Genomic DNA, 16,189 nt, shown 5'->3' with positions numbered 1-16,189 from the left:
AATCTTTAGTATTGGTGTTTGAGAGGTTCTTGCAATGTGATTGTTGAAAAAGAAGGATCATTTCTCTTCCTAGGCAAGGCTATTTATAGCAAATGATTAGGACCGCCACCCCAGCCCATTTTACTAACCAATCCCATGTAAGTGAGGTGTTGGGTTAGGGTTAACTCCTATACAATAAGAGATGAGCCAGATTGGACTTAATACACTTGGGTCCTTAAGCCACCAATACATATTTATGTAGACTTGGGCCTTGGACTTGTGGGGTCAATATTAATTCAGAGTCTGTCATGTAAATTAAGTTCATTTATTTGGATTAAAAATTCACATGTCTACAAATGCCCCCTCGATGATGAGGTAACGGAGCTCTGTATGGTGCCGATGTCTTTGATGATGTTGACTTTCATGTTGGATGGTAGCTTGACTTGGCTATTGGAGAAGTTCTCTACATAGCTTGTGAACCTTGAGGAGATGATGCGTCTTGGCCTTTATGGCCTTGAAATATGCTGAAAATCCTAATTTGTGATGTGTGTAGGCGCTTTTAGTAGAGAGCTCCACATGTGAGGACATTGAGATGCTTTCATCTTCTTGTAGCTTTTCTAGTTTGATGATGATGGACGGTTTGATGAACCTTACTACTGCAATCGATTAAGCATTTTACCTGTACCCACATGGATGTGGTGATATTTGAGTCCTTATTGGTGTCTATGTCCCTCGAAGAAGAGACTTTGAAGAAATCTAGACCCCTAATGGGATACGTACATTTGGATCAAAGCTGTAGTACGTTCCTTTATTTCACCACCATTTACGAGATTACTAGAGCTAATTTGTGTGGAGACGATTGCCATTAATGGGCTCAAGACGTAGACCCTTTGGTGTAACAAGGAGATAAGCACCATTGGTGTAAACTTCTTCCACCACGTGAGGCCCATCCCATTTAGGGTCAAATTTCCTCTCTGAATGGTGTGAGAGAATGATAGGTCGTTAAACAACAAGGACAAGATCTCATTTCTAAAAGGAGTGAAGATGAACCTTCTTATTGAATGCATGAGCCACACGAGCTTGGTAGCACTCTATTATTTGTTGAGCTTCTAACATCTTCTCGTCTAGCGCTTCAAGCTCAGCTAGTCGTAGCTTTGCATTCTCATCTTCTGTAATTCCCTCTTGGATAGCCATCCTTAGGGAGTTCATTTGTCTCTCTAGAGGAAGTACAACTTCTACACCATATACTAAAGCAAAGTGAGTTGCATTTGTAGCAGTGTCGTAAGATGTCTGATATGCCAATAAGGCCACATCCAGGCGTTCATGCCAATCTCTCTTAAACTTAGACACAATCTTCTCAATTAGTTCACAGAGAGTTTTGTTAAAGGCCTTTGCAAGTCCATTGGTCATTGCATTGTACATGGTTGAAAGCCTTACTTAATGCCAAATTTGTCACAAAACTATGTCACCTATGCTACTAAGAACGAATTTCCGTCATCTGTGATTATGTAACATGGAATACCACAACGGTAGACAATGTGAGTCCAGAGGAAGTTGACAACATCTTCTTTCTTTTCTTCTCAAAGAAGAACCACTTCAGCCCATTTGGAAAAGTAATCCATTATTGCTAGAATGAAGAGGTATTGGCAAGAAGACTTAGGCAAAGGACCAACCACATCAAGTCCCCATGCATCAAATGGCCACGATGCAACTATAGGATGTAGAGGTTCTGGTGGCTGGAGAATAAAATCCCCATGGAATTGACATGCCCGACATCTTTTGGCATATCCAATTGAGTCTTATACCACTATTAGCCAATAGAAGCCCATTTTCTTAAGGCAATCATGGAACTTAGGTCCTAATTGATGAGCATCACAAACTCTGGAGTGTTTTTGGTCGACTGCGCTTTGGATTTCGTCTCCACGGATACACCTTATGTAGACATCATTGAAGGAGCGTCTGTAGAGGTTGTCATTGTAATATAGGAAATGAAGTGCTTAATGTTGTATCTCAGCTCTATGCCTGGGATTTTTGGGCAACTTCTCATACTGCAAGTAGTTAATGAAGGGTCGTCTCCAGTCCTCAACCTCCATAGTAAATACAGAAACCACATTACTTTCCTATTATGTCTCTTCTTGAGGTGACTTAGGGGGTAGAACCCATTTTACACAAATGGGTATTGTTATTGCTTCATCACTCGTGAGTGCTAAGCTTGCCGCTAGATTAGCAAGGGCATCTGCTTGTTTGTTTTCGCTTATTGGTACGTGCTCAATGGTAGCGTGATTGAACTCCTTTAGTAATTGGATTTCATAATGGTGGTAGGGAACTAGGTGAAAGGAATGGCAGGATCCATCGTATGGACGCCAAAACTATTGCGGAATGGGTGGGCGAATTTCAAAAATTTCCTACCTTCCTTCCAATTGGGAATCGCATTCATTGATTTTAGAATCAAAATTCAAGGATCCTACTTGAACCAGAAGAAAAAGGGAGTGATTATACTTGATCTAGAGAAGTAGTATCTCCCAACGTTGGTGTTCACGCCCAAAAAAGATCCCAAGATTAGCTCCCACTAAAGATGACACAGTGATGATGGAGCCGAACAAGCAGTTTTCTTCCCACGAACCAGGTTTTTCTGAAGAACTCGATGGAAGACTGTGAGCACTACACGAACAATCAAGAACCTTTCTTGATCTTCTCTAACTGAGGACTCGAACTGGCAGAAAAGGTGGCGGTGGCTACAGGAGGAGAATGCTAGAGAAGAAAGTGGCAAATTGCTATTTTCTTATCTAGGGTTATCTGAGATCCTATCTCAAGAATGCATGGTGGTCTGCTGAAAACACCAAGCGTTCGAATTCAAGTAATTCGAATTAGGGTCTAGGGGTCAAGTGTAACTTTCCAGTTTTGCCCATCAATCTCCAAGGTCCAGGGCAATACTGGAAATCTGGTCCGGTTCAAGGGTTCAAGTAATTCTACACTACGTGTGCCTTAGGTCTCACCCTGGCGGCTGAGACAAGCCACTCGAACAGTTGGCAACACACCAGTGTCAGTCTTGGCAGGATAAATCTCCCCAGACTTATCCAACGGCTGTGAACATTTAAATCCAACACAAGTCTCATTAAGTGTCCAGTTTTAGGGTCTTACGCAGAAGCATACCACACAACGTGAATCAAACATGTACTTTATTTATTTACATTAAATATCAAAAGTATATCAAAACTGAGTGAAACTAAGGGTATACAAAACTGTCTAACAGCTCCCATTTGCACTTAGGTCCAATCTGGTACAAGTCGGAGTCTCATACTTTCCACGTGTTTCTCAAACACCTTATGTGTGAGTGGCTTAGTTAATGGGTCTGCCACATTATCCGCTTACACTACCTTCTGAATCAGGATGTCCCCCCTACCAATGATCTCCCGTAGTACATGGTACTTCCTTTCGATGTGCTTTGACTTCGAGTGGGCCCGAGGCTCCTTAGCCTGGACGATCGCTCCATTGTTGTCACACAACAACGGGATGGGTGATATGCTGGACGGAACCACTCCTAATTTGTGAACAAACTTCTTCATCCACACAACTTCCTTGGTAACTTCATTTGCGGCAATGTACTCGGCCTCGGTTGTGGAGTTTGCCATGGACCCTTGTTTGTTGCTTTTCTAGCAAACAACACACGATCCTATCGTGAAAACATACCCAAATGTAGACTTTCTATCATCTGGATCTGACTGGAAATCAGCATCAGTATACCCCAGAATTTGTAGTGAACTACCATCGAATACCAGACAAAACTCTTTTGTCCTTCGAAAGTATTTGAGTATGTTCTTCACAGCAGTCCAATGCTCCTGCCCTGGGTTGGCCTGGAACTTGTTTACGACACTCACCGCCTAAGCAATGCCAGGGCGAGTACACAGCTTGGCATACATGATGCTTCCTACGGCTGAGGTATAGGGAATGTCTTTCAAGCCCTCAATCTCCTCAGAAGTCTTGGGAGACATCTTCTTGGAGAGAGTGACTCCATGCCTGAAAGGAATGTTTCCTTTCTTGGAGTTCTCCATGCTGTACCTTTTGACAATTTTGTCAATGTAAGCAGCCTGGGATAATCCAATTATCCGCTTCGATCTATCTTTATAGAGTCGAAGACCTAATATATAGGAAGCTTCTCCAAGATCTTTCATGGAGAATTTCTGTGAAAGCCATACCTTGACAAAAGTCAACATTCCTACATCATTCTCAATGAGTAGGATATTGTCCACATACAACACCAAGAAAGTGACCTTATCCCCACTGGACTTTCTGTAAACATAGGGCTCATCCAGATTCTGCTCAAAGTCAAATGATTTGACGGTAGAGTCAAAACAGATGTTCTAACTCCTAGAAGCTTGCTTAAGTCCATATATGGATCTATTAAGTTTATATACCATGTGTTCCTGACCAGCAGCAATGAAGTATTGTGGCTGCTGTATGTAGATATCTTCACTAAGATCTCCATTCAGGAAAGCGGTTTTGACATCCATTTGCCAAACCTCGTAGTCATGGTTTGCTGCTACAGCTAGCAAGATCCTAATGGATTTAAGCATGGCCACGGGCGAAAAGGTTTTCTCATAGTCGATGCCTTCTTTCTGAGTATAACCTTTCGCCACCAAATAGCCTTGTAGGTATCAATCTTGCCATCGGGGCCCTTCTTCCTCTTATAGATCCATTTGCAACCAATTGCTTTTACCCTAAAGGGCGGATCTACTAGAGTCCAGACTCCATTGGCCTCCATCGAGTCCATCTTAGCTCTCATAGCTTCCACCCACTTCTAGGAATCTATGTCCAACATAACTTTCGCGTAAGTTACGGGATCCTCCTCACTAGTCAAGGCTTCCACCAGGTAACTATCCTGGTCATAACCATAGCGGACTGGTGTCCTGGATACCTGGGTGGATCTTCTAGGTTGGTCACTATCTAGAACTTGTGGGACATCTCCCACTACTCTTGAGCTCTCCTCATCAAGAACTATTTCCTAACGATGGGTGTCCAGGATGTAATCAATCTCTAAGAACTAGACATTTCGACTGCAGTACACTTTTTGCTCACTTGGGTCATAGAAAATATAACCCACTGAATCTTTTGGGTAGCCTACAAATAGGCAACGATTGGTCTTGGATTCCAACTTGTTTGCACTCGTTCTTTTAACATGCGTAAGACAACCCCAAATCTTCAAGTGTTTGATATAATTCGTATGGAGTTTTCGGAACCGATTTGGTTGGAACCCGATTTAGCATGTAGATAGCAGTCTCTAATGCATATCCCCAAAAGGATGTGGATAATTCCGAGCGTGTGAAAAGTGACCAGACCATGTCTAACAATGTTCTATTCCTCCTCTCTGAAACACCTTTAAGCTGCGGTGTTGCAGGAGGAGCTAACTGCGATATTATCACGTTGGCCTTCAAGTAGTCCCTGAATTCGTCAGAGAGATACTCGCCACCTCGATCTGGTCGAAGGGCCTTAATTTCTCTCCCTAATTGTTTCTCGACTTCTTGTCTGAACTCCTTGAAATTTTCAAAGGATTCGGACTTTTGTCTCATTAGGTACACGTAACCATATCGTGAGTAGTCATCGGTGAAGGTGATGAAATACATGCGTTGGTTACGAGTCCTAACACTCAGGGAACCACATACATCAGTATGTATAAGGCCAGGTGTGCCTATACATCTTTCAGGCTTATCGTTAAATGGCCGTTTTGTCATCTTGCCTCGGAGGCAAGGCTCACAAGTGGGAAGATCTTCTATGATTAGAAAATCCAAAGGACCATCCTTTACCAGTCTTGTGATTCCACAAGCACGTGGGACTAACTATATCACGACTCCTTTTCTTGAGAATTTCTACCGACGTAGTTTCGGTTAAGTTAGTTTCTAGAGAAGGACGTAGAACATAGAGACTATTCTCCAGTTTCCCGCATGCGATGAATTTATTATTCCGTTTAACAGTAATCATATTACTAAAGTAAACAGTATATCCATCAGCACAAAGTTTAGAAACAGAAATCAAATTTCTTCTCAAGTTGTGTACATAAAGACAATCTTTAAGTACAATAGTTCCTTTTGTAAAAACTAATTCTATGGTTCCAATTGCCGCAGCTGCAACACTTGCAGTCGTTCTCAAGAAAAGTGTCACTTCTCCTTCACTCAGCCTTCTGCTTATTTTGAACCCCTGTAGTGAATTACACGCATGAGTTGAAGCCCCAGAGTCAACACACCAGGACACAGAAGTGACTAACAAATTAGTCTCAATGACACAAGTTTTGAAAGTACCTTTCTTAGATTCTAGGTTGGCAAGACAGTTCCTTTTCTAGTGGCCGGCCTGCTTGCAGAAGTGACAGGCATTGGATGCCTTGTCTTTATTTTGTTTCTTAGATTTAGTGGCCTTTTTTTGGGGTTTCCTCTTTGCCCTCCTCTTCTTACCAGATTTGCCAGTTTCAACAAGCATTGCTATCGGTTCATCCTTCTTAATCAGTTCCTCGGCCCGTTGCAACATGTTGCTGAGCTCTTGAATGCTGACATTGAACCTGTTCATATTGTAATTCATTATGAATGGATTGAAGGATGGAGGCAAGGAGTTAAGAATGACATCGACATGTTTTGGATGGCATCAATCTTTGACTGATCAATTTCAATCCCTCGATGGTGAACAATGAACCTGAGGAACTTGCCTGAGGTGACTCCAAATGCATACTTGAGAGGGTTCATCTTTAGTTGACATCTTCTTAGCCTATTGAATATGCTATGCAAGTCATTGAGATGGTCTTTTCTCTTCTTAGACTTGACAACCAAATCATCGACGTAGCACTCGACCTTCTTGTGAAGAATGTCATCGAAGATCCATTGCATCGCCCGTTGGTATGTATCACCAGAATTCTTAAGTACCATGCGAATTTGATTGTATCCAAATGAACCATCCATGAAGGATAATGTCTCGTGGCTTGTAGTTGCATCTACCATAAGTTCAATGATAGACAAAGGAAATTTGTCTTTTGGGCAAGTTTGATTTAGGTCTTGGAAGTCAACATAGACCCGAATTTGGCCATTATTCTTCCTCATAGGGACAATGTTTGCAATCAAAGTTGGATACTTCACCTCCCAAATTAAACCAACTTCAATGAACTTGTTGATTTCTGCTTCAATTTGCGGAAACAACTCGGGCTGGAACTGATGTTGTGCTTGCTTGATTGGTTGTATCCCATACATAATAGAGAGATTGTAGACAACAACCTTTGGGTTTAACTTGGGCATTTCCTTGTATGTCCAAGCAAAGACATCATTGTGCTCTTGAAGTAAATTGATGTATTTGTCTTCTTCTTCAGGGCTGAGGAGTGCACTGATGTAGATTGGTCTTGGTTCCTCTTTAGTGCAAAGGTTCAACTCCTTCAAGTCATCCACTGTTGCTTAGCCTCCTTCTTCAAAGGTAGGTGGGGTAGGCTTAAGTTCTTCATTTGAAGAAGTGTTTGATAGATTTTCATCATCCTCATCCTCAATGGTGATGTGATTAACTAAGACAATGTCTTCATCCTCAATTATCCCTTCACTTTGTTCTTCCATGCTTTGTCCTGGTTGAAGGTTGAACTTTGATTGAGAAGATGGACATGTGATGATAATAGTTTGTTGTCTAACTATCAAGGTCTCATTAGAGGAAACTTCCAAGTTCGCCATCCTCTTTATAAGAGAAGGAACAACATTTCAAGGTTCTGACTTCTCCTTTGTAGCAATGGTCCATTGTAGGCTTTGACTTTGTTGTCGGCCATTTTTCTCCATATTGGCACCCTTGGAACCTATACAGGAGAGTACTTAATTCCTTTGTGATTGGGCAGATGACGTTGGAGCAGCATCTTTTCCTCCAATCTTGTCGAACACTAATTGTCTTTCTCTCGGTTCTCCTAGTCGATCAAAGAATGAACTCCGTTGTCTATGTTTCTTTTCCTTCTTGTCCACCACTTCTATATTGTTGTGGTTGGATGATGCTTTCCTCCATGAAATTATAGTTGGTGGATTTCGATGGTATCCTAAGCCAACATTCTGCTAAGGGATGTGGGAGCCTTCACTTTGTAAATTTCTTTGTGTCTTTGTTAGGCCATAGGTTTGTCTACTTGTAAGGACTGACTCAAGGTCTCCTAACCAATGATTTTCACCTTCTCTATAGCCTACCTTCTTGAGGAGCTTCTCAGCGTTGGGGTCAAACCATCATTTTTGATGTTGCCTTACTTTATTGGTTGATGAAGCTCTAACAAATCCCTTTAGTGGAGGTTTAGAGACTAACGACTTTGATGCTGTGGAAATTGGAAGCATAAGATCCTTCTCGAGAACTTCAATGTCACCCCTTGATATTGGTGTAGTGCTTGGTGCAGCCATTACCTCAAAAGGTAGTTGCCCTTCCCCTCTCCTCGACTTTGGGGTGTAACGAAGCACAGGAGTCGACTGGTTACAAGGAGAGGAAGTCAATGGTGGAGTTGTTGGCAAGGTAGCAGATGCATGTTAGTTTTGTAGAAGCTTTTTGTCACCACTTGAAGATGCCTTTTCTTCATGCATTGTGTCTTCATTTTTCTTCTAGACTTTCCTTGTGGAAGGTTTTGGCACAAAGACCGGAAGAGCTTCTGAGATGACCTTGTGTGAACAAGCTCATTGTGAGGGCTTTGGTTGATCCAACAAACTGTGCCTCTATGTTGTCAAGTGTATCTTTGGCAGTGTTCAAAATGAGAATCCCGGGTCTAAGAGGTTCAAAGATAGTGTTCTGAACTATCAAGAGTATTAGTTTATTTGCTTTGTGCCAAGTGGTGTATTTGGTTCTAAGTGCCTCAGAAGTATTGGAAGCAACTCAGATGGCTTAGGTTGGGTGAGACAAAAGTCTATTTCTTAGATTCATAAGTAGGATTCCAATTGGCCTCTCCATCTCTTATAGTTGTTATTGGTGAGAAGCTCAATAGGGTAAGGCTGATTAGGTCCAACAAAGATGTTCACATCAGTTGCAATTTTAAACCATTAAACTAATCATTATTTCAATTTTATATAAAAATTCTAAGCAATCATGATGTCAAGGTAGTATATTTGTATCTAAAATCCATATATCGTGCATCACATCTAATCACATACAAGAGGGAACGCCTAATGGCTGACATAGAGACAGTATATCACCCTAGATGTTTATGGCTTATCTACCCCCTCCTTTGGGTTGAGATAAATATCCACGTCATCATTTTCAATGAATAAATATTGCTTAAACAAAACAAGTTCCATATATGAATGTATATGATCTCCTCTTACTCCTTTGGGCTTAAGAAGTTCACTTACACATCATATACTTTTCTCCCTTGTCTCATTCTATATTTATCATAATGTTAAGTATTGCCTTTGGGCTAACCATAACAAGAACAAAGAAAGAATGGTAATCACAACCTATCTTAAGATTCTTAAAATAACAAATAAATGATTGAACGCTTGGTTATCATGTCATAAACTTCAAGTACTTTGGCACCATCCATTTACTAAATGTCCCTAAGTTTCAATCAAGGGTGCAGTCTAAATGTATACCTTACATCTAAGCATATAAAATAGAAATATAATAACAACGAATGCATCAAATAATTCATCTTAAGGAAATAAAATTCAATACTAAAAAAAGGGAATAAGATATAGAACAAATAATATTTCAAATAAACCAATAGGAATGGAAATAGAGTTAGTTGGGTCTAAATCATTGAACAGGCTAACAAGATGGAAATAGAGGAATTCAGATAACAAATTTTGACTCGATTTAGTCCTCATAGAATATTTGAACAGGCTGACAAAATCCAAGGGTGTTATTGAGAACGGATCCTTGAGAAGTTTTCTTTTAACTTCCGAATACTTAAACCTAATCCAAGGGTAAAAGGCAATTGATGTCGGTGAGTTAAAATATTTCCTTTCCCTTTTTTATTTTAAACCCTTTTCTTTGATGAGAAAAAAATCTCCTTTATACCAATGTCAAAATAAACAAATGGTTAAAAAACTAGCAGCGGCAATCATTAATTATACCCATTAGTTATTATAAGGGCTAAGGAAGAATAACTGGTTGAAAAACCCAATCGGCTGTAATATAGCTCTTCCAATTAAAATCCCAAAAAGGGAAAACCAATGGATGCTCAAACAACCCAGGACGTCCAAGCAATTGACTTTCGGAGACGAATCGGATAGAGATGCCCAAGCAATTACCCACAATTTTTTCAAGGCGAATCAATCGGAAATGAACAGTGAAAGAAATCAGATTTAGATGTGCGTATGTATTTGCATTTCACTTTGTGTTCCCACCATTCCTTTTGAATGCTTGCACTGCTCTTCTTTCTTTATCAACTTGTCTGAGTTCACTGATCTCTCTGGATCTTGAGGCTAGCCGTGATGGTTTCAGAACCACTATGTGGTTTTATAACTCCCATACAGAGGTGATTAGGACTGTAATAATTCTTATCACTTATTGAGATTGGTTATTCATCAAACTAATCTCAATCCAATCCTACCACACTTAGAATCCCACTGCAAATAGGAGTCTATACAAAACACTCTCATAGACCCATATGTGTCAAGTGTCAACCCAATAAATAAATTTATAAAATTTTTTTGTCTAACTTTAGCGCTGGTCCGACTGCAAGAGCAATCAATCGAAGAACCCTTCCACATAGTAGCTCACGAGCAGGAAAGGGAAGTTAATCCATATTAGAACCACCGATAGTTCCCAACCTGGTTCGAATTCAGGCACCCACTTGAAGAGTCTAAAAACAAAAGATTTAATTTTGAAAACCTCTGTTAACCAAACCTTAAGAAAATCGGCCTCCTCTGCAAAATGGAGGAGAACATGTTTAGAATTAAGTGTCGTGACCCATATTTCAGATCGAAGACTGAAAGTTTTGCATATAAATTCTTTAATCTCAGGGAGAGGGGGGCACCTATGCATGCACTTACCAATCAGCACCCATGAAGGAGATCATGAGATTTATTTCTCAAGAATGTCTTTAGGAAACAAGACAATAGGTTCACCTTGTTCTAGACCAGCTTTAAAGACTGGAACATCAAGAAGAGGTTTAGAGAGAGGATAAAGCCGAGATAGAAAAGAGGTCAAAAAGGGCTTTGAAGCAGGGAGAGGAAGGGGATCGTCCTTGGGATTTGCCATGGATGAGGAGGACGTCAGGATTTCATGCCATTGCTAACCATGCAAAATTGTTATCCCACAATATATATATATATATATATATATATATATATATAACACATACATATATATGTGTATGTATGTATGTATGTATGTAAATATCAGATAAGTACAATGCACTCCACCTCAGAATTCTGAATTCCACTATACACCTACAACAATTCAAAATGTCAAACAACCCCACCCTAAATACCAATACCCACACATGTATTGGCGTCAATTCCAAGCTGGCACCTACCCCAAACAGTTGGAGCTAAGAATTCTGGGGGTGGACTGAACAATCATTCTCCCTACCATAGAGTAATAAGTTTTAAGCCCAATAAACCCTAACATTCTTTTCCTGCACGAGGCCCATCGGGGACCTGAATCCCTAAATTTTTTATTAAAAGTTTGTTTTCAGAAATGTATTTGATGGTGCACAATCCGGTCACTTCTAATTGGAACTTGCGTGGCTCCTATAAGGTACTTGAGATGGAGAAGATGAGGGATTCCCGGGGGCTTGCCCAGCGGGAACACTCGGATGCAAGTTAGAGCTCTGTGAAAGATAGTAGGTTCACCTTGTTCTAAATTCCACATATTATATATATACACATATATTTAATATATATAATCGAGGTTAGGGTGAGGTGTGGACTTCATTCCTCATCCCTATCCCGGTCCCGAATCGGGTGTTCCTATTAATCCCATCCCCACCATACCCTCGCTAAGGTAATCTCCATCCCCATCCTTGCCTAGTCGGGAGGTTGGGTAATCAACAAAGATGGGAAAAATTTCCATCCTTGCCCTTAGGTTGTGTTGCCCCATAGAGTAATAAGTTTTAAGCCCAATAAAACCTAACATATTTTTCCCGCACGAGGCCCATCGGGGACTTAAATCCCTAAATTTTTTATTAAAAGTTTGTTTTCAGAAATGTATTTGATGGTGCGCAATCCAGTCACTCCTAGCTGGCACTTGCATGGCTCCTATAAGGTACCTGAGATGGAGAAGATGAGGGATTCTCAGGGGCTTGCCCGGCAGGAACACTCCGACGCTTAAGTTAGAGCTTTGTGAAAGATGCAAAGAGAGGAAGAAAGCTAAGAGTGCAGATAGCGCGAGTATCAGAAAGTTACCTTTGTCCTTTGGGATTGGGCTACTTGTAACAGAACTCTGTCGAATCAGGCCCACCTGCCTCTAAAAGGGCAGGTATAACCACCACTGTCATCCTGCCACAACCATTACAGCCAGGGCTGAGGTGGCATGCGCGGGGCCGTCGTTGTAGGGTATGTACCTGTCAGGTCTAAGACACCTTCTAAAGGCGGGCACAACACTGTCTGACAAGAGACGTGGTTGCAGTCTTCAGGTTTCTCAGGTACGGTGGTCAGGCAGGAAGCCTTCCTATGATGTGTCGAACTGCTCTTCTCCGAGCTACCCTACAAGTGGCGAGCTGCCTGTGGCAAGCTACACCAAGCTGTCTGGCCCGAGGTGTCTCTACCTCAGGGTATCTAGAGGCGGGTCGGTGTTCCTGTTTGGGAGTGGCCTAAAATCCATTGGAGGAGCTCAGGCATTAGCAAAGGTCAGGGGGCCCTGAGCTCGGAGGTAGCTCGGAGCGCCTCAGCCTTGGGAAGGAGGTGCAAGCCAGGCGGCTCTCGGCGAGTAGCCTAACCCGCCGAGTTGTCAGACTAAACTCGGTGAGCCCTTCCCACCAAGTTGCGGTTGCGCTTGCTATGCTTTCACGCTGAGTCATCGCTTGAGTGAGGTCATACCCACGTGTACCCGTGCTGTGAGGTCGGGCCAAATCACCCTCCATCAATTGCCCCCCACTCCCTATGCTGGCAACATTGAACTAGTGCGAGGAGTTCATGACGCATCGGATGGATTTGGCTTCAGTACTCATGCCACTCCATCGCGCAATTCACCTAGCTGGACCGGTCCAGTTCCCGGCTCAATCAAAAGAAACCCAGGTCGCATTCGGTTTATGCACGGACGTCATGCGATTTGGACTTTGCGGACACCAAAAAACATGCTAAACTAATTTCACCTCGTGGAACCCGTAGCCGGTTTCTTTGAGAGCCGTTGGATCTTCTCAATCTTGACCGTTAATGCCCGAATGCGGTGGCTATAAATAATGGGGGACCCTTGGCCATTTCTTCGCCACAAAGTCTTCAGCGTCAGTATTGAGCTTGCGTCTGAGGTTCCCAGCTCGGGTTTTCTAGTTCAGTTATTTCCCTAGTTCGGTTCGTGTTTTCTGCGGTGAGTCCCCGAGCTTCCTTTTCTTTTATAAGCTTTCTTTTCTTTTGTGCTTTCATGTCGTCTAGTGTAGATAGCCTTATCGACGAGCCCGACGTGGGTACCTCGGATCAGGGTGGCTCTCCTGCTGCCCAGCCGTCCGATGTATGGGGCTTCGGGTCATCTAGCATCCACCTCCCACCGAGGTCGGGTGCCAGATCAGTTCGGCCCTTCCACCATGACTTTGGAGAGACTTCAGGATCTCATACAGAGGTTCCACCTTCCTAGAGAATACTCTTACAGCCTTCCTACCGGCAGCTTTCCATGGGAGCATGGTCCCGATGAGATCATGGTCTTCAGGGAGCAACTGGTCGCCGGGCTCCATCTCCCTCTTCCCCCCTGATTGTTGAGGTGTTGGTGCACTTTAACATTACCTTGGACCAGCTTCACCCAAACTCCATACGGAATGTGGTTGGGACCATTTCCCTCTACTTTGACTGATCCCTCTCCATTGACCTAGATATCCTCTGTTCTATCTTGGCAATAAAGAACAACGCTTCGGGCGCTCTCCCCGGGCACAGACGGGTTTATTATCTATCTCCCCACCTGGGCTTTAAGTTAATGCACAATCTCCCGAGTAAAGTCCCAGCCTGGAAGCGGGACTACTTCGTAGTTCGGAGCAGCACAGGGTGACCTTTCCCCACTAACTGTAGGGTGGCCGTTCAAGACCCCAGTGTTATCCTTGATGGGAAGACTAAGAAGTCACTTCAATTGTGGGCTCAGCTCGGGTTGAATTACAAGGACTTCACAGCCGAGGAGAAGCTCATCCAGGTCGGCTTGAGCCTGGGTAGGTTTGTCTTTACTTCGGCTTTTTTGTTCGCATACTTACTTCAGAGTTACTAATGCCGAGCTTCACTGCAGGTCCCATGGAGGCGGAAAAGATAGACAGTTAGAGTCTCTTTCGCCAGATGAAGAGGAAGAAGCACGTCGTCAATAAAGCACGCGTTGAGTCCCCATAGGCCTCTACCGAGGCTCAACCTCCACCGGCTCCGACTCCAAAGCCCGAGCTCCCCGGTGCTCAACCTATCATCAACTTGGAGGGAGACATGGCGCCTCAGGGGCCTGACGTGGCGGCGGAGCCCACCCCTAATCCTACCGAGACTGCTGTCGGGAGTGCCACTGAAGCTGCCGCTGAGGCTCGCCCCACAGAGGCTACAACCGAAGCTCGTCCTACTGAAGTCGCCACTCAAGCTTCCGAGGAGTCCACCCATGCGGCAGAGATGTCGGTATCTAGCTCGGGGAGTCAGGAGGGTCAAAGCATTCTAAACCCCCAATGCAGCTTTCAGAAGAGTAAGGAGGTTGCGTACCCGGAGGAGGTCTCAGAATGGGTTGATGTCACTCCTGGTCAGCTCGGTGCCCGAGCTGCTTCTCATACCATGGTGGTGATTCCTTGCGAAGGACCCTCTTCTCTTCTTCTTTTCTTCCTTTTTTTTTGTTTTTGACTGGTCTCCTTTATGTAGGTGAACTCAGCTGTGCACGCCTTGACCCTTCAATCTGATCGGCATCTGAAACAGGCTTTGGAAGCTGAGAAGTCATCCCGCGCATCCCATACCGAACTGAGGGCAGCTCGTGGTCAAATCCACCACTTGCAGAATGATGCCTCAGCTCAGAAGAGCTTCATCGAGGTGTTGTTGGCGAAGAAGATCAAGCTGGCCCGAGACAAGGACAGATTGAGGGCCGAGGTGAACGTTCAAGGTTGGCCAAGAGGCCTTTAGGCTCGAGATGGATAGCCTCAAGGCAGACCTGGATGCTCTGAGGCTTGAGGTGTAGGGCCTCAAGGAAGCAAAAGGAAAGCTGGAGCACGAGGTGGAGTACCTTAGAGGTGACCTCAAAGAGAAGACTGAGATCTTTGAAGATGCCCTCAAGGAGACCAAGGTCCAGGCCATCATTGACTATGTTAAGTCTTTGAGGTTCGACGACGTGATGATCGAGGCCTACTGCAAGGGCTTCAAGCTCAGCCGATGGTTAATCAGGCACACCTACCCCTGCCTTGATACGAGCGCCATCACTACTTCGTGGATCACTGATGACATAGTGCGTTAGTCAGTGGATGATCTGGACTCTGAGGACGAAGGTAACGATGACAATGTAGAGGCCACTGGTTCGGTTAATGCCCCTGAGGAGATCCCTAGCAAAGGCGATGAGCCTCCGAAGTAGTTCAGCCCTTATACCTACGAGCTTGATCCTTTTTTTTTTGTAACAAACTTTTTGTAATGGAATATTTGTAATGAAAATACACTTTGCTAAGTGCTATGCAATTTACTTTATTTGCTGAAGTGATTATTTTACCCTGAACTGTTAAGCTATCAAGCTAAGTACCCGAAGCGGGGGTTTCTCGACTTTCGTCACCCTGAAATGTCTCCTAGTACTTAGCAGGGGTAACCGTATGTACACCGAGGTGAGCAATAATAGGGTATATGCCCAATATGTCTGCACCCGGGTTAAGTTGACATCGGTTGTCCCTAACGGGTTCAACTTGTTGTGTGCCGGGGCGGGCTATGCATCACAAGGTTTGTACCTGAGCTGCCTGTGCCTTAGGCACTACAAGTACTTAGCCTATGCCGATGAGGTGGCTAGGTCTTATACAGTGCTGAGGTCTTTCATTAGCTCCTGCCGAAGAGGTGATAGGGTCTTATAGTGTCGAGGTCATGTTAGCTCGGCATTCTGGCCCTTAGGCTTTGGGAGTGACCCATAGTCTACTCAGTTGTTACAGGTAATACTATCTTAAATTGAC

The 16,189-nt window shown here is 43.4% G+C and overlaps 1 protein-coding gene across 1 annotated transcript; it reads right to left on the bottom strand.

Annotated features, from left to right (window-relative positions):
• Nucleotides 1-1,008: 1,008 nt before the first annotated feature.
• LOC148848608 (uncharacterized) lies at nt 1,009-1,401 on the bottom strand. The gene has a single exon (XM_088951342.1). It carries the CDS (start codon nt 1,399-1,401, stop codon nt 1,009-1,011), a length of 393 nt encoding a protein of 130 aa, XP_088807468.1.
• Between the last annotated feature and the right edge of the window lie 14,788 nt (nt 1,402-16,189).

This window comes from Nelumbo lutea, chromosome 6, assembly GCF_056320005.1.
Source record: "Nelumbo lutea isolate HS-2025 chromosome 6, American lotus-T2T, whole genome shotgun sequence".
In the NCBI taxonomy this organism is placed as follows: domain Eukaryota; kingdom Viridiplantae; phylum Streptophyta; class Magnoliopsida; order Proteales; family Nelumbonaceae; genus Nelumbo; species Nelumbo lutea.
This window is presented reverse-complemented; position numbering and strand designations above follow the sequence as displayed.

What these genes read in the sequence shown, in the direction of transcription:
- LOC148848608 (XM_088951342.1), bottom strand. Translation starts at nt 1,401, where the DNA reads ATGTACAATGCAATGACCAATGGACTTGCAAAGGCCTTTAACAAAACT.